Consider the following 18700-nt stretch of genomic DNA (forward strand, 5'->3'; position numbering starts at 1 on the left):
CTCGTGTATAGCTTTTTCAACTAGTTTCTTTCACTTAAAATTTGTATTTAAGCTTCACTTAGGGTTCTTTTTGTGACTTGATAACTCATTTTTTATCATTTAATAATATTCCATTGTATGGCTATACAATGGATTATTTCTCCATCCACCTATTGAAGGACATTATGGCTGCTTCTATTTTGGGGAAAATGATGACTACAGCTACTATAAATATTTCTTTTCTTTTCTTTTTTTTTTGTCTTTTTGAGACAGGGTCTCACTATGCAGTTCAGGCTGGCCTTGAGCTCACTTTGTAGCCCAGGCTGTTCTCGAACTCACAACGATCCTCCTGCCTCAGCCTCCCAAGTGCTGGGATTACAGGCATGTGCCACCATGCCTGGCTGCTGTAATTATTTCTGTGCAGGCTTTTGTAAGTTTTTAACTCATTTGTGTAAATGGTCAGGGTTGCAATAGCTGCATCAAATGGTAAGCCTACATCCAACTTTCTAAGAAACTGCCAAACTCTTCCAGTGTGGCTGTATCCTTATGTATCATAATTACAACAGCTTGTGCTTTTAAATCCTTCTGGCCTTTGCTATTCTGTTTTTTGCTATGATGTGTGTACCCGTAGATTTTTTCCTATGTATCTTTCTTAGGATTCATGAGGCTTCCCGAGTCTGCAGACTGGAGTTGATCATCCTTTCTGTGTCATTCTCACCCATCACCTCTTATACAGCTCCTGCTTCTGACACTCCTTTCCTTCTAGACCTCACTTGCAGTGCACTGCCTTTCTGTCCTTGATATTTCTGAGTCCTAGCTGGTATTTTCCGTTTCTTTTTCTCTCCCTGAAGCATTCTGTATAGTATCTTCCAGTTCATGATTTTTTTCTTCAGCTCTGTCTTTTCTGCTGATTAACAGTTTCACACAAGCCAATGGCAGATCTCATACGCTGGTATCACAGCTCCCAGAGATGTTGGTTGTTCTGACTTAATTATGCAGCTCAATGTTCAAGAAAATAGTTAGGCCGGGTGATGCTCATGCTTGTGACCCCTGCACTCAGGAGGCTGAGGCAGGAGGATCACAGCGAGTTCGAGGCTAGCCTGGGCTACACAGTGAGTTCAAGGCCAGGTTGGACTACATACTGAGATCCTGTCTCAAAACAAAACAACACCAAGCCAAATAAACAAACAAAAAAGAAAGCAGTTAGACCTGTCTGGGGAGGCCGAGGGTGAGGAGTACCCACTGAGCTTTGTAGAACTCTGCACCTCAGTGCTATCTATGCACTGCACTCTGTGTACGAGACAGCAGGCCACTGTGTGGTTGCACTGGATACACCAGGAGGCCCCTGTCTCATGTGAGGTGCTCTACTGGGCTGGGAGGGGAACTGAGATTCCCAAAGCTCTGATGGGACTCTTGTTCAGACTTAGCATCTGTGACAGCGCGTCTACCTGCAAGGCCCTTTGGGAACTTAGAACTGATGCTCAGCCCCTGCATTGGGGCTGACAGTGGGGAGGCAGGCCGGTGGCTGGTAAGGAGGCACTGACTGTCAGGTGCACGGGTGCTGACCCAGGGCCCTGGCTGCCCTCCCTGGTCCCAGCCTCCCACGCGGTGGACAACACGGCTGACTTTTCAGCTGAATATCCTAACTGTTGACTTCTATGTTTCAGACTCATTCAGGTGTGTCTGTGTGGTGCGGTCCCTCTGAGGTGAACCAGAACCTCCTATTCACTTGGAGAGTGGGTGGCTGAACAGTCTTTCAGGAAGCGTTTTAACTTTAACAATTATATTTCGTTGCTAAAGATTGCCCTGTCTCCCCGCACCCTTTGCGTACTCAGATTTTCTCTCTCCTTGCTACAAACACACCACATCTGCAGTCAATCAGCTCAACACCTAAGATTCCCATTGCTTCTGCCGTCTCTCCTAGTACTTCCTTCCTTACGTGATAGGTGATCTTTGCTTACATAAACTATATCTGTGAGGGTTTTTGCTGCCTGGGTGGAGAGTGAGTCCCCAGGTGGGATCTGTTTTTATCCCTTGGGGGTGGGAGGCCCAGAGGCACAGGAGATATCTGAGCCTACTTTCAATTCCAATTCTCTGTTTCTATTTTTTTTTTTTTTTCCCTGCTTCTATTTTTAAAAAGGACCTCACAGATACTGGAGTTTCAAATTCTGAATCCACCCAAGGAATGATCATGTTCATGTTCTTAACGGACAAAAGACTAAAAAAAAATTTTTTTTTAACTCAAAGTCAAGGGCCAGGGACATAGCTTAGTGGCACAAGTGCCTGCCTGGCAAGTGCAAGGTCCTGAGTTCGATTTCTGATACCAAAAAAAAATTAAAAAATAAAAATAACTCAAAGTCAAGACATCATCCCTTGTTCTCAGACTTTGCAGAAAGTTTTTATTTTTTAATTTGGTACATCTTTTTCCTAAAAGTGTAGCCTTTTTGGGTCTCAGCTTTTTACAAGGGGTGGTGGTGCTGTGGGTGGAACCCAAGATTTCATGCATGCTAAGCAGCTGCTGGACCCCAAGTCGCACCCTAGTCCTCAGGTCCAGCCGTGCAAGGTGTGTTCTCTGCTCACCCTGTGTCTGCTGCAGGCTTTGAGCCGCTTCCCAGGGCCATGGACCCATCCACAGAAGCCTGAGGACCCCTGAGCACCCAACGGCACCGTGCTCACTCACCCCGTCATCTTGTGCTTTCGCCTCATCCTTTACCTAAGCAAATCATTCTCCTTTCTTGCAGTCCATTCATCCAGTCATTCTTGCAAGTTTTCAAATAGTTTTGAGCATCTGTACTCCTTAGAGAACAGGAAACTTAGGGTCTCTAATTCATCTCATTGCCCTCACATGGCTTTGGCTGGCTGACAATAACAAACTAAGTAGAACAAAGCCATTAAAATTAAATTGCCCTGGGTGTGGTGATGCACGCCTGTAATCCCAGCAGTGAGGCAGGAGGATCGGCATGAGTTTGAGGCCAGCCTGGGCTACATAGTGAGTTTGGGGCCAGGCTGAACTATGCAGTAAGACCCTGTCTCAAAAAAGAAAAAAAAAAACTAAATTGTATCAGTCAGGATAAACCAGGTTTTAGTGAGGTAACAAATAACCCCTTGTTTTAGTTGCTTTTCTCTAGTTGCTGAGACAAAAACACCTGACACCCAAAGTTAAAAGGGGAAAGGTTTATTTAGCTCACAATCTGTGGGGGTTTCAGTCCATAATCAGATGGCTCCAAGGTAGGGTGGCACACGGCATGACAGGGCAAGAGAGACTCCATTTTTTTACTTTAACTCCATATTAAGAGAAGCCACTTAAGAGTTCACCTTAGCTCTAGTTGACGCCCACTCTTCATCCTTCCCCTTGGTTAGTTATCAACCCATTTAAAGGACAGCAAAGTCAGAAAATGGGAACAGAATAAACAGGACAAATTGGGAAGTAGGCTAAAAGTTAAACTGTAATGGTCATTTGGAATCTGGCTGTCTGACAGCTTCTGAGAAGGTAAACTTTGTGCATTCTTGTAAGACTCCCAAAAATGAGGTAATGGTTACTATGGAAACCTCAAATGTACTTAAACTGAAGGTGAGATCCAGATCAGGGCGGACACATTCTCTGGCTCCTGGTGAGAGACTGTCCGTCCACCGGCTCAACAAAGCTTTGTTCATTCCTGCTCCTTTGGCCTCTTGTGAATGCTGTTCTTGATGAACTCGCTTGCCGTGTCAGGCAGAAGGACAACAGTTCACGGTGGTGGAAAACAGTGAGAGCAACAACCAAGGAGAGGGTGGGGGCGGGGTAAGCCTCTTTCTGCCCCTTCTATAGTAGGCAGGCAACCTGCCCTACAGCAGGTTAGCACAGCACTCACAACCTTAATTCCAGCAACGGACCATGAACCAATCACAAACTCCAGATTCAGCCACCTCTAACCCTCCCCGTGACTTCATGAGACTTTGGAGGGATATCCAGACACAAACCATAACACCCCTCAAAATGCAAGTCTATTATTTTAAGAGTCTGTTTTATTTTAAAAAGCAAAGTTTCCTTCTTGCTCCTGCTACGTGTTCTGATTATTAAAGGGCTCTGCTCAATGTTCTGGCTCAGGTGCCAAGGTGGTGCAGGGTCCATGTCAACTCACAGGTCAATGACACCAAACAGTGATGTATGTCACTGTCACCCATGTTTCACCCGGCTACACTCAACTTCCGAGGAGGCAGGGTGACATCAAATGACCAGGTGCCTCAAGAGGGAAATACTAAGCCATAAAATAAAACAGAAAGAAAGAACCACAAAATGAAGACACAGGCCCTACCCTGGTCTTTACCTAAGTCCTCCACAGGCTTCCCGAAAGGGGCGTGGCCAGCCTCAGTATGCAGCCTGCAGACATCAGAAGCCAAGCACTTTCCAAACGCACTCCTCCCACGGCACTGCAGCCAGCAGCCCAACCTGCCCAGCAGAGCAACACAGAAGAAACCCATTCCCCTTTCTTACCGCTGCTTTCTCTGGAATATTTTCCCTGGGTCCTCAAGAAAAGAAAACTAATGACAGAGTCCTGTTCTCTAAAAGCACCTAGCACTGCCCTCTTTAAAAGCAGCCCGTTGGTGCTTCTTTTTTATTTTTTTAATGCTTTTCTTTGAAGGAAACGGTACTCCTCATTCTTTTTTGTTACTGTGCGTTACTTCCAGGACTTTAAGTGGCAAGTAATAGAAGTGGTTTAGGCCCTTCAAGCCAAGAAAGGAAGTGTGAGTACAAGAGTGGACAGCTCAGACCATGGGAGGGCTGCAGAACCAGACTCGGGGGCTACACCCCGAGCCAGCTTGAGTCAGGCCCATCTGACACCTGTGTCTTGTTTCATCGCTTCATCAGCAGCCCTCCAAGCCAGCGTGCTGAGGAAATGCCAGCTGCTCCTAGCGCAAGGACTAGCGCTTGTTCTAGCGATGTCAGACTCTGGAAGTTGCTGCAGACACCTCACCCCAAAGCAGCCACTGTCTCAGCCCCCGACACACCCACACGCGTGTACACACACTCACCCTAGATGTTCCTGACTGCTGGCCCTGTCACCAGCACTGGCAACCTTCTTCCTCTGTCCCCTGCTGCTTCCTGATTCTGTGTCTTCTGCAGGAGAAAGGATCAGCGGAATCTAGATCCTATGCTTGACCCCAGGCTGCCAGAGGGGCCAAGAAATCAGCTTCTGGCGCTTTCCTCTTGTCTACTGGGCAATGACAAAACTGAAGCTTTAAAATTTTAAGTATCAACCATGTAGATAGTAGATACTGACAGACATACCACATTCATGCAATTTAAGAAACACTACTAAGACAAGAATTGCTAGCAAAGTTGTGGGGGAAAAGGAATTCTTTACATTGCTGATGGGAAATTACACCAGTATAACTACTCTGGAGAGCGGTATGGAGATTCCTCAAAAAACTAAAAACAGAAATTCCACTCAACCCAGCTTCCCCAAACAGTCACAGACATCACATTGTGGAGACGCACACATGCCCATGTTCACAGCAGCGCAGCACATAATAGTTAGAACTCGGCAGCAGCCTATGTCCCTAAGCAGATGAATGGATGGAGAAGGTGCGGTGTATATACACAATGGAATACTACACAGCAATTAAGAAGGATGAATTTAAGTCATTTGTAGGAATATACATGCACATTGAAACCATGGTGTTAAGTGAAATAAATTAGACTCAGACAATTAAATATCACATGGTTTCCCGTAAAGGAGAAACCTAAAGTATAAATAATTTAAAGAGCAAAATAAAAGATAATAAGAGAAAGAGAGGCAGGTCTTTTAGAGATGGTGAGAGGATCTAAGGATGGAGGGAGAGGGACAGCGGGGAAAGAAGAGAAGATTAAGATGTGAAATGTATATGTACCAACTCCCCATAATGAATGTATTCAGGAGATTTTTTTTTTTTTTTTTTTTGGTACCAGGAATTGAACTCAGGACCCTGCACTTGCCAGGCAGGTGCTGTGCCACTGAGCTCTATCCCCAGCCCCAAATGTATTCATTCCGTATAGCAAACATATACTAACAAAAAACTAAAGAACTTGCCCTTATTGCAGCCTCCAGAAGACTTCTGATGGCCTTTGGCATGATGATGGCCACTGAGACATAAATATGAGGCCCTGAACTTCCCAGGAAGTTACCACAAGGAACTGTGCCTATACCCACAATGTGCCGGTGCTGGATGAGTCCTGGAAGGGGTGACATCACCCGTGTGTTCTCCAGATGGCAGCCTGTGGCTGCCCAAAAACCAACTGCTGCTGTTCTGTACCTTCAGGCCTAACAAAGTGCCCAACATACAGGAGATGTTCTGAAGGCCACAGGTAGAATGAAAGGAGAAATATATTATGTGATTCAGCCTCACAGTTACACTCTTTAACAAGCAGCACTGTTTGCCCAGTGATACAGATGAAAAAACGAAGACTAAGAGAATTCTATCATGTACATGGAGACCATGGCTTTACATCTAAACTATACACACATAGTCACGCATCTTTCCTCCTCTTTTTTAAGTCCAGGTCTGCATTCTGCTAGACTCCATCCCCATCCCCACGCCCAGCCTCTATCCTGCAACAGGAACTCCAAAAGCCCTTGGTGCAGGACATGACTCGTGTTCATCCAAAGTCAGTTTTCCTCTGTTCTAGCACATGAGCAATTCTCTGACCCCCGCAGGAGGATGGGCCTGTGACTGCCTCTGGTCCACTGAAAGTGTGTGGAAGACAGCCATGTCACTGGCATACAAGGGAGTGAAAGGTGAGATCCTGATCCTCTAGTCTCTTTCCTGCAGGGGCATCCAGGGTCCCTGAGAAATGCCACAGCAGGTACAGCTGTATGTATGATCATCCTCTGTCAATTTCTGCCCTAGACCGAAGGGACTGTGTGGAAGAGACTGTCTCCTATGGAAGACAAGCAGTAGAAAGCTTCTGAGCTCTATGGCAGTAGTATTGCTGCCTGACCTGACCTATTCTGACTATAAATCTATCTTCTTTTCTACCAATCCTACTCAGTCCCAAGTTGCAGAGAGAGCAACTGAGGCTTTAAAAGGTTAGGAAACTTGCCCAGATCACACAACAGCTCAACAATGGAACTGAGTTTTGAACTTGAGTCTCCTATTAATTCAGGAGGTAGTATGGTATAGTGATTAATTCTATGGAGGTTTGAGCCAGTAAATGTGACCTGACACCTGGTAAGCAAATCAGTAAAATGCCCTAAGCCTCAATGATCTCAGTCTGTAAAATGGGAATGCTGGCTTGGACATGGTTTGAGTTTGTCTCCCCAAAGTTTATGTGTTGGGTGTACAGTCCTCAGAGTGGGGGCTGGTGGGAGGTCCTAAGCTCCACAGAGTCATGTGCTTGGAAGGAATGAAGGCAGTTCTCATGGGCCTCCTGAGTTAGTTCTTGTAAGACAGTTGTCACAAAAGAGCAAGCCGGGGCACACGCCAGCCTTCTTTGCTTCCAGTCCTCCCATACATGCTCCTGGCCTGGTGATGTTACTTGCCGTGAGGTCTGCATCACAGCCAAGCTCATGCTGACACCACGCCCTTGAATCTCCAGAACTGTAAGCTACATAGACTTCTTTTCCTTATAAGGATACCCAAGCCTTAGGTATTTCATTACAGTAATGAAAAACTGACTTAAACAGGAACACAATGGTTCCCTTTCACAAAGGGGTGCTTTGAGAAGTAAATTAAATGAAATCATAAATATAAGCTCTTGGAATATATTATATACTTTTTATTTTGCAGCTATATATTACATCAATTATTATTATGCCACAGCTAACTCAGAATGTTTCAACCTTCTTCAGTCCCCTTTCCTGAAATTGAGGCTTTTACAAAACATTCCTCTAATCAGTTCTGAAGCCCTAAGACTGTTGGTTCCTCTGGCTTCTCTTGGTGAAGATGCTAAGAGGTTTTTTTTTCCTTAGCAAATATAACACACTTTCTACCTTTCTGTTACTAGCCTTTCTTAGCAAATATGCTGCTTCTGGCATTTCCCACTAGTGCAGCTGTCCTGGTGACCACACACAGCACTGTTGATCAAGTCAACAGAAATAAAACCAGGCAGAGTTCTCTCTGCATCATTCAAGAACTTCCTGCAGGAGAAAACTTTCAAAGAAAAGAGAGCTCAGTCTGCCAAGGTCATGCATGCACCTCTACCAGGAGAACAGACCATTCCAAAGCTCTTCTTATGCACTGGTAAAATTCAAGATGGGAATAGCTGAATAAATCATGACCCAGCTACATAATAAAATATTATATCACCACCAAAAAGGACGAGGTAAGGATGCCGGAATCAGAGTGCTGACTGGAGACAGTGCTAAACAAATGGTTCTAAGTACAGAAAAGTAAGAACCACAACATCTATGGAACAATTCTGACTTTTCAAAGAAATACATTTAAATCTGGAAACGTATACACATGGCTATATATGTATATGTAAATGTAAATGTGTGCATGACTAGCCATATGTCTGCATATGGAAACATTCAGACACATGCACTCACACCTGTGGATACAAAAACCTATGCAAGAAACACTCAAAATGATTAACTCTGACCATTTGTTGTAGGAGATGAAGGGTAGTGAGGAAGTCTATCCTTTATCATCTATATTACTGAATTTATTTCAGTGAATGTATATTGTTATTTTATATATGTATATACACATATGTGTGTGTGTGTCTATATGTTTTTTTCTCTGATTTCCAAAAGAGAACAATGTTGATAACCCCACCAAAGATTGAGCTCTGTATAAAGTGTTTTAGGGGCATCATTTCATTGAATCCTCACAACATCTTTCTGAGGTGGACATAATTTACCTCAATGCAAGAAAAAAATAAAGCTCAGAGTCAAGAGTTCAAGGTCACATAACGGAGCGCGCAGCAAAACCCGAGCGCGAGGGGGGTGCGCAGTTCCTGCGACGCGGTCTGTGCCCGCCCGCAGTGAGTACCGTGCCGGGGTTGCTGCCAATTCACCTGCTTGTCAAACTCAGGCTTCAGGGCGTCTTCGGTGAAGATGTGAAACTGCATCTTCCTGTGGCTGAAGAGCACAGCCGACTTGAGCATGACCAGCGTCTCCTCCAGCCGGTTGCCACAGGCCACCACAGCGAGGTGGATCCAGAGCTCGGGCGGCAGCGCAGCATGGAAATGCCTAGGTTCTCCAGGCCTCCTAGAGAGGAGAAAAGCGAATTAGAGCTAGAACTAAAAAAACAAAGGCTAGTGAATGGCTGGAACATTTCAAAACACGAACAGGCACAATCCGCTATATTTTATAAAGTGATAAGCATTTTGACAATTCTTCCTGCATACAGAAAAATACCATTTATTCCCTTATTTATCCTGGAGATAGCAGGGTGAGTCACTGTTTGGATTGCTATAGGTGTCTGGGACTTTCTCTGCCAGTTTTCAGCTGTCTAGTGCCTGCTGGCTGCCTGCTGGCCCATGCTTGGAAAAATATTGCTAAACTTCGACAGCTGACACAGGGTTGTGGGGCTCCCGCTCGCACAGGCCATGAAAATTAGATTTGAGTGCAACTTGAACAAGAGGAGGGAGGGTTGTAGCTTTCCCATGTGAAATGAGCAACATGATATTGCCGTCATCTGGATGTTTTAGGTTGCAGGGGAATGCATGACCACCGGACCAAAAGAATATCACGCAAGCGTGGGAGGTGAGCAAGACAAAAGCTGTGCCTCCCACCCTCCCACTGCATCCCGGGAGTGTCGTGAAGAAACAGGTGTTAATCCTAACCGTCTCGCCAAAGACGGGTGGGGTGGTGGGTATGAACTCCAACTTCCAGTATGAAATTCCTATTAATGAGAAACAGGGAGGAGAGTGGACAGGTTAACCTGCAAGCAATCGAGGTATCGAATACTCAGTCAACAGCTGGGAAGGGAATAGGATCCAAGAGTCCAGGATCATCATCCAACTATTTCCTAGCAATAAAAGATTAGTTCCAGACAAGGAGCTTTAGCCAAGCCTCAAACACACCACTGAGAAACATTTGCAGGCAAGTTGGAAGAAGTTGGCCTGGAAAAGGTGTCCTGAGACAAATGAAACTAATTTATTTGCACAGAAGATCTGGAGACCAGGGGAACTTGGACGTCAAGCGCTACCTGCCTTCCAAAACCTTCGAGTTCAGTCTACACACTGCTCCATTATTCTCTGCTCTGCTGGACCACGGCAGGCTCGCTCCAGATTTCTCTCACCACGAGGAAAGCTGAAGATGTGGGTGGAGCACTTTGGAAAGCTTTCCAATTTGATTATTTCAGATCACGCTTGGTAGAAGCACAGCCTCATGGCTCCGCCAAGGCCAGAGGCGGCGAGTTGTTTGGATTCTACTTCGGGGACCAAGGAAAAGACGGTGTCTTGGGGAACTGTCCACTTCCTTCACTCCCCCGCCCTTCCTCATGCGGCTACTGTCTTCTCTCACTGCACTCACTGTGACAGCCTTGGTGGTCCACTGGCTCTGATCTTATCGAAAATTCCCACCCTACGTGTTCTCTTTATGGGTGCCAGGACTGGGGCTCTAAAATGCACACTGTGCTATTCCTTTGGTTAAAACCATATGCGGTCTTGGCACTGCCTCCGAAGTCAAGTCTGAATTGCTAATTATGGATCCCACTTTTACGTTTTGCAAGCGCCCCCGACACCGTACTGCCCGGACGCACCGCCATGCCCAGTCACAGTCACTGTGGCCCTTCACCCGCTTCTGTTTCATCTCTAGTTCATGCTGCTGGTTCTCAGGCTTGACACACGCATATCCATTCACTCATTCATTCACTTCTTATCTCCGTTTCTCTTGGAAATGCTCTTCTGCCTCTCTTCTCACTGCAGCCCAATTATTAATGAAATTTTTACTAAACCCAATTATATGCCAGGTGCAATTCTGGAAAAGGCACCAGTGGACAAAGGTACCTGCCTCTGCGGAAGTCACACCTGGGAGAGGATAGAGGGAAGACAGAAGGAAGCACCAGCCAAAGGGGTTGGCTCCTGAGTAACTCACACAGAGACCGTGAATGTCACAGGTGCTGTGAAGGGAACGTGCAGCTGGCTCCCGGGAGTGGCGGGTGGGCGGGTGCCAGAGGGCACTGTGCACCAAGTCTAGAAAGGCTCCCCTGAGAAGGGGAGACCTGCTGGTGGCGTGAAGGAGCAAGGGAGTGAGCCCTGAGACCTCTGGGGCAGGAGCACAGGCAGAGGGCACAGACAGGGCAGAGGCACCGCAGCAAGGGTGAGCCGTTAGCTGTGGGGACGCCACCTGCAGGACTCCCTGCCCGTTCTCTCCCTAGGTTTCATCCCTATGTTAAAACCAACTCTCATTTAACTGTTATGAAGGAGAGGGAAGGATATATTAGAAATACTGCTACGATGATCATCAACTAACAAATCCTGGTCACAGGGCATGGTGGTGCACGCCTATAATCCCAGCACTGTGGAGGCTGAGGCAGGAGGATCGCTGTGAGTTTGAGGTCAGCCTGGGCTGCAAAGTGAGTACAAGGCCAGGTTGAATTGCACAGTGAAACCCTGTCTCAAAAGGATAAAAACAAAAACAAATCATGGTCAAGACACTGGCTGAAATATGCCACAAAAAGACACAATGGCTGGGCGTGGTGGTGCACGTCTGTAATCCCAGCACTCGGGAGGCTGAGGCAGGAGGATCGTTGCGAGTTCGAGACCAGCCTGGGCTACAAAGTGAGCTCAAGGCCAGCCTGAACTGCATAGCGAGACCCTGTCTCAAAAAGACAAAAAACAAAACAAAACAAAACAAAAAAACCAACAACAACAAACAAAAAGACACAATGCTTAAAATTTTGCCTGCTAGGAACATGAGTTATTCCAAGGTACAAACAACTGAGAGCAGGGGTGTAGCTCAGTGACACAACACTTGCCTAGCACAACAGAGGCCTTGGGTTTGATCCCCGGCACAGAAAAAAACAAACACAAAACAAAGGTATCCACAATAAATCCAATCACTTGGCTCTTAAATATGAACATCTGCTTCTGCCCCTAAACAGAACAACTCCATGTACTTTAACTGTCCATATTGAGCTTCTGCATGAGTAACAGATTTTGACCTTAGTAATCAGCGAAATACAAATTCAAACAATAAAAAGATTCAGTTCTAGTCTCAGACTGGCAAAAATTACAAAACAAGGTAAAAGTCTGCCTGCAATGTGCCTATGGGAGAGGAGACAGCTTAGGTACTTCTGGAGCCAGGGGAAATTGGTCCAAACCCTTTGGAAGCCATCAGGCAACCGTTAGCAGGCACGATGATGGATAGACATGTGCTCCATCCCTCCCGGTCTACTTCTACATGCACAACCTGAAGAAGCTCTTGCACCTTTGCACCAGTTCCACGCAAGAACATCCATAGGAGCCCTGATTATGATAATGAAAAATTGGAGATAAACTTTGCCGTCTATGTGATGGAGAATCATGAACATATTTGATAAGTTTAGGGAGTGGACTACTATACAGCAGTGAAAAGGAATAAACTACAAAGGCAACTACTAACATAAGGCCAAACAAGAAAAAAAAAAAAAAAAGCTGTAAGAAGAACAGCAATAAGATAATATCATTTAACGAAAGCTAAAGAGAACTGTACTGTGTTTTATCTGTGGATATACATAGTAAAAGCCAAATCCACACAGAAGAGTGAAAACCAGCAAATGCAAGACAGATTTAAAACTGTATTCCTTCAACTGAGTGCTGGGTGCACGGAAATTAATTTTATTCGTATCTATAGTTTTTGAGCCCCCAACTATTGGACAAATGCTTTTTCCGCTGAAAAGATTACAGGCTGCGGCTGTGGCCCTGTTGTAGCGTGACTGCCCAGCACGTCTGACGCCCTGGTTCCATCCCCAGCACCAAAAACAAAACAGCCAAAAAAGCTTGCACTCTGCTGCAGCTCAGCAAACCACCTCTTCCTTTATTTGTAGGCTCCAGTGATCCTGGATGCATGGTAGAAAAAGCAAGGGCCAGGCAATGCCGTCTTTCAGGGTGTCTGGTGACAGGTACTAAAAAAGAAAAATAAAAGCCTCTCTTGGTGCCAGTTCAAGTGTCAGTGGCTGGGATTTAAGGAGAACTTTGCTGGCCCCGCTCTGCTCCCTCTCACATTACACTAAAAATCCCAGGCTCCGGGTAATATAAGCATTGCTCTTGTGCGGTCACATGAATAATGAAGTTTAGGGCGCGCACACGGTGGGCCTCTCACTGGCTCCTACCAGTGGCACCCTCAGCGTCTCCCAAATGTCACACAAGACTGCGAGAACCCAAGGAGTCCCATCCAGAACCTGGGGTTGTTAACCCCTCAGATCCCTGGGCTATGGCTGGGAATAGATCCTGACTTAACTGCATTAGTATTTCTACTTAGAAAGGGGGCTGGAACACACATTTGCTGTCCAGGACTTTTAAAGACTGTGCTAAGGACGGAGCCGATGACGGTCATGCTGGCCACCAAGTCGGTACAACCCAAGCAGGAATCTGCTCTACAGCAGGAAGCAGAGCCGGAAGATGGAGGGTCAGCTCTCCGTGATATTACCAGGACGTGGGTGCACCTGGCCCAAACTTCGACAGTGTGGTTATTAAGCCAACAAATTCCCTTTGCTTGAGCCAGTTTGAAACAAACTTCCTTTTTTTTTTTTTTTGGTCTTTTTGAGACAGAGTCTCGATGTGCAGCTCAGGCTGGCCTTGAGCTCACTTTGTAGCCCAGGCTGGTCTCGAACTCGCAACGATCCTCCTGCCTCAGCCTCCCAAGTGCTGGGATTACAGGCGTCTGCCACCACCCCTGGTCAAACTTCCAATTTGACAACCAAAACAGAGTCCCACTACAGGGCCTAAACCTTCTGTTTCTGATCGACTTGGACTCTCTTGCCTTCACCTGGCCCAGCCTTTGAAATGCATCCGCCCCTTCCTTGCTCACTGCTACACCCGCAGCAAGTCCACACCGTGCGCTGGAAAAAATGCTACACACCATGCTGGACACCGGACACCTTCCTAACCACGCAGATAACCATCTGCAGTGCTGGCTGGTATGCGGACTCCGGCTGCACAGGGCTCTGAAGAGGCTGCTCATCCAGCACTGTGCGCCCACCCCGCATGGTCAAAGTGCTCAGGTGCTCAGGATTTAGCTGACCTCACACCCCTCCCCCGCCAAACTCTGCCCCAAGCCCTCGGGAACCCCCTCCCTCTTGGCCTTTCCTGAGTATCCCTTTTGCCTCTTGCCTAATGAAGTCAGGTGCGTCCCCTTGGGCCTCTCTGCCCCAGGGCCCTCAGGGGAGCGGATGTGCATCCATCCCCTTCGCTTCTCACTGTGACACCCCAACATCCTGCAAGGGAAGTCCTACGGAAAAGCTCCTCTGCCTTCTCCCTCTCCTTGTTAACACAAGTGCCACTCCCTCCTGAACTGTCCCCTTCCCCGCCACCCAATCACTGAAGGGCTGCACCACCCACACCTGCTCGCAGCTGACCTTCCGAGCTTCCCTTCTGTGACCTCCACACCCACCAGCTCTCACTCTTTCTAGAGACCCCGAATGTTGTGTTCACATCCTGAACCTTAACACAAACCGTATCCCCAGCCTGGAATCTTCACGGCTGCCTCCTCGCCCAGGAAGGGACAAGGCAGACAGGCCTCCCCCGCCACTGCACTGGACCGTCTCGCTTTTATTCTCTGTCCTGGGCCTTGTTAATTTCCCGCCCCAAAATTACCTCAGCTGGTAACTATGCAGTCTTTTGCTGTAATTTACATCAAGCATACACTATTATATACAATCTATAGAAGATAATAGAAATAAACAATTTGTCTCCATAGAAATAAGGTTGGAATAAAACATAATGTACATTTCAAACTGAAAAGCATAAAACATTAACATTAAAATAGCAAAGTTAGTAAATAAAGACAAATTCTTGCCCCATAAAACTTTGGTTTTTAAACTGGGCATGGTAGCTCATGCCTGTAACCCCAGCACTTAGGAGGCTGAGGCAGGAGGATCACTGCAAGTTTGAGGCCAGCCTGGGCTGCATAGCAAGACTCTTAGTCTCAAAAAAACAAAACAAACAAAAAAACAAACCTTTGGTTTTTGCATTTTACATTCTAGCCTTCATTCAGTGGAATACAGCTGCAAAAACTGTACATGTAGTTTGAAATCCTTTGATTCTTTCACTCATTATTTTTAAGTCTTCATAACCATTATTTCTATTGGCTACCTACTATTCTATCCAACTAAAATAACTAACTTGAAATCATTTCCCTTTTGTTAGTTTTCAGTTATTCTCAGGCATAAATAAATCTTGCGCTGAACATCTGAGGGCCAATGATTTCTCCCTTTTTCGGCATTATTTCCTTAGTCTCAGTCACTTCCCCCACTGAGACACTATACCCCACAGCAAGAGTTTAAAGGGGGACAGGTTTCTTTTGGCTCATGGTTCCCGTCCATGGTTCCCTGGCTCCAAGGCAGAAACAGGATGGCGGATGGAAGAGGGGCCTGGCAGAGGACGGGGCTCAACCCACGGCAGCCAGGAAGCAGAGACGGCAGGGAGAAACCAGGACAAGAGTCCACCCTTCCAGGTCTCCCCCAGTGACCTCCGCCTAAGAGCACAGTCACCCGCGAACTCACCAGTGTATCCATCCGCTGATCAGCACAGCGCCCTACAGCTAATCACCTCCCAAACACATGCAGCATCACAACATTTTAGACTTAAACCGTAACAGGCTACATCCCTGGAAATGGAGTTACTGGGTAATATCTATTAACTTATTTTATTTTATTTTTTTTCCGGTACCGGGAATCGAACTCATGACCTTGCGCTTGCCAGGCAGGTGCTGTGCCCCCCGAGCTAAATCCTCAGCCCCCTATTACCTTATTTTAAAAGCAGCATTTTGATGGTTTCTCAAATTTACTCAAGAGCTTTCCAGAGAAATATCAGGCCAGGAGAGGAAAAAAAAGCATAACAAACACTACCCTACCTCCTCCCAGGCGCTTGTTCATGCACTCAGCTGGCTGCTGACCCCGGATGAGATGGGCTTGATGAAGCCCGGCGTCTCCTAACTCCCTGTCTCCCCAAGAGGTAACGGACTGTTAGACACAGCATTAAACAACACTGAGTCATAGAGAGAAGTGTTCCAGCTTCAGGTCTTTCCCAGCAATATCAACGAGAAGGTCTCTGGTGCTAATACGTTGCTGAGCGTGCTGGTGCATGTCTGTAATCCCAGCACTCGGGAGGCTGAGGCAGGAGAATCGATACAAGTTTGAGGTCAGTTTGGGCTACATAGTGAGTTCAAGACCAGCTCGAACTACACAGGGAGATCCTGACTGAAAAAAAAAAATGTCATAAATATCTTTCTAGTATTGCCCAATCATCTCTTTTAGGTGGAAAGATGGCAGACCTCAAACACAGACAACCTACGCAGACAAGAGTACCAAGGTAGAAGCGGGCAACACGTCTCAGTTTTTCTTAATGTTTGACAATCACCTTCTTTTTTTTTATTGGTACATTTTAGATATACGTAATGATAACATTCATCATAGGAATTAATTTGTAAGATTTGTACCTGAACATGATATATCTTGATTCTCCTTTTCCATTGCCTGTGATAATCACCTTCTATTTATGTTTTGAATGATAATTTCTGGCACAGACAAAATTTCTGTAGAAAAAATAAATAGAATGTAGAAGAACTAGAAAGCTTCAAACACTCCAGGTGGGATTCTAACCTTAGCAACCATGTAGGGAAAATTTGGCAGTTCCAAAAAATGTGAAAGACAGAAAGGACACTATGACCTAGCAATTTGACCCCTAGTTGTATACGAAGATTTAAAACATATGTCCACACAACATTTTGCACATGAATATTCATGCCAGCATTATTCACAATCACTGAGAAGCCCAACCTAAGTCTCTACCCACTGATGAATAGGCAAAGAAAAGGTGGAATATGGTATGATGGAATACTATTTGGCAATAAAAAAGAAATGAGGTACTGATGTATGCTATAACATGTGCAAACCTGGGAAACAGAAACTTGTGAAATGAAAAAGGCCAAATATTTTATACAAACAGCTGAGAACAGGAAAAGCCTTGGAGAAGGAAAGCAGATAGTGGTTATCAAGAACCAGGAAAGGAACAAATACGTAGTGACTAAGGAGGACAGGGTTTCTTTCAGGGGTGATGAAAATGTTTTGAAATTAGACAGTGGCAACGACTGCATAGTTCTTTGAATCAACTAAAAGTCATGGAATTATATCCTTTTCAAGTGTATTGGGAGGCTACGCATGGTGATGCACACCTGTAATCCCAGCACTTGGGAGGCTGAGGCAGGAGGATCCTTGTGAGTTTGAGGCCAGCCTGGGCTACAAAGTGAGCTCAAGGCCAGCTTGAACTGCATAGCGAGATCCGGTCTCAAAAAGATTAAAAAAAAAGTAGTGGAATTAACTTGTAAGACTGCCGTCAATAAATAAATAAATAAATATCACCTACGTTTATATTATAAATGTTATTTAAAAAAATTTAAGCAGGCAATGGTAGCAGAGCAATACTATAAGAAGATGGCACCCCATGGGAATGACTGAGTCTGGAAGACGCTACCCCGATTGTCTCGGCTCAAGCCCTCCCCCAAGCTCAAATGAAAACCAATCCTCCAAATCTCAGGGGTGGCTCAGGGGGAGAAGTAGCCCCCCTCCTTGCCTGACAGGAGCATCTCCTTAATCGCTTGAAAGTCTCAAGCGTGTGACTTAATTAAACTTCAATTTCTGGAGTGTATAAATAATGAAATACGGCATTTATATGTAGTGCTGTTTACTTTGTAGCCTATTACCACAAAACACGCTGAATTATTAAAGCTGGTAATTGGCTCTTCTCCGACTCTCTTTTCTGCCACCTCCTGCTACCCGTCTTATCAGCGCTTCCCTGGAACTGACAAGAGGAATTAACTCAGGTAAACCTGATGCCTGGGGTGCAGGCTAGCTGTGCGAGCCGGGCAGAAAATAGCACTTCTTGAAAATACAGCTCCGAACTGTACTGGTAGCCACTATTTTTACTCAGGGAAGAAAATGAAGAGATATCTGCGGGCGGGGGGGCGGGGTAGTAAAGATAATTTTAAGAAGCTGAATATATTCGCCTTAGGGGAAGAAGAGATTAGAAGAGTCACCCTCTCATGGAATCTTCTGCAAGAAGAAACCATTTAGCTACTTTAACACAGAGGAGTCCTGCCAAGGAGGCCAGAGTGGTGCTCAGGAAATGGAAACACCTTCTGCATACAGTCTCTCGAAGCAGAGCCTGCGGATGGGTAATCACATCCGCATCCAGTGTTGGCAGTGGCGGTCACTCCCGAAGTTCCCCGCAAACCACAGTTTTAGGAGGCACGATCAATTGACAAAAAATTTCCCTACTGAAGCTGTGATTAGACCCTTCGCGTGGAGCCCAGACACGACACTAAAGACTCTTCTAACAGTTAAATTACTTTTAATGACCCGTGGCTTGGAGTCAAATCAAGTATCATTAATCTTTCAAGGCAGAAAAGCTGGCGTTTGTCTTGAAGACACAGTATAATATGAATAATGTCAACAGTGTGCCAAAGCTGCTGGGGGGTGCTTAATAAAAGTATCTGACAAATGCATTTAATTATTAATAGTACGTATTTTATTTGGTTCTGAAGTGTGGCTATGTTCCTAAAGTCTAGGTCTAAGGCACTGTAGGTGTTTGATAGTTACTTTTTTTTTTTTTTTT

The 18700-nt window shown here is 45.7% G+C and overlaps 1 protein-coding gene across 1 annotated transcript in view; it reads right to left on the reverse strand.

Moving 5' to 3' along the window:
- Positions 1–18700, reverse strand: part of Gxylt2 (glucoside xylosyltransferase 2) — a gene marked incomplete at its 5' end in the record, with an annotated part of 88718 nt that overhangs the window by 58943 nt on the left and 11075 nt on the right. Inside the window, 1 exon segment of the mRNA XM_005383767.2 lies at positions 8957–9149. Coding sequence (XP_005383824.2) covers positions 8957–9149 — 193 coding nt within the window.

This window comes from Chinchilla lanigera, unplaced genomic scaffold, assembly GCF_000276665.1.
Source record: "Chinchilla lanigera isolate Chin_1 unplaced genomic scaffold, ChiLan1.0 scaffold00020, whole genome shotgun sequence".
Lineage (NCBI taxonomy): Eukaryota > Metazoa > Chordata > Mammalia > Rodentia > Chinchillidae > Chinchilla > Chinchilla lanigera.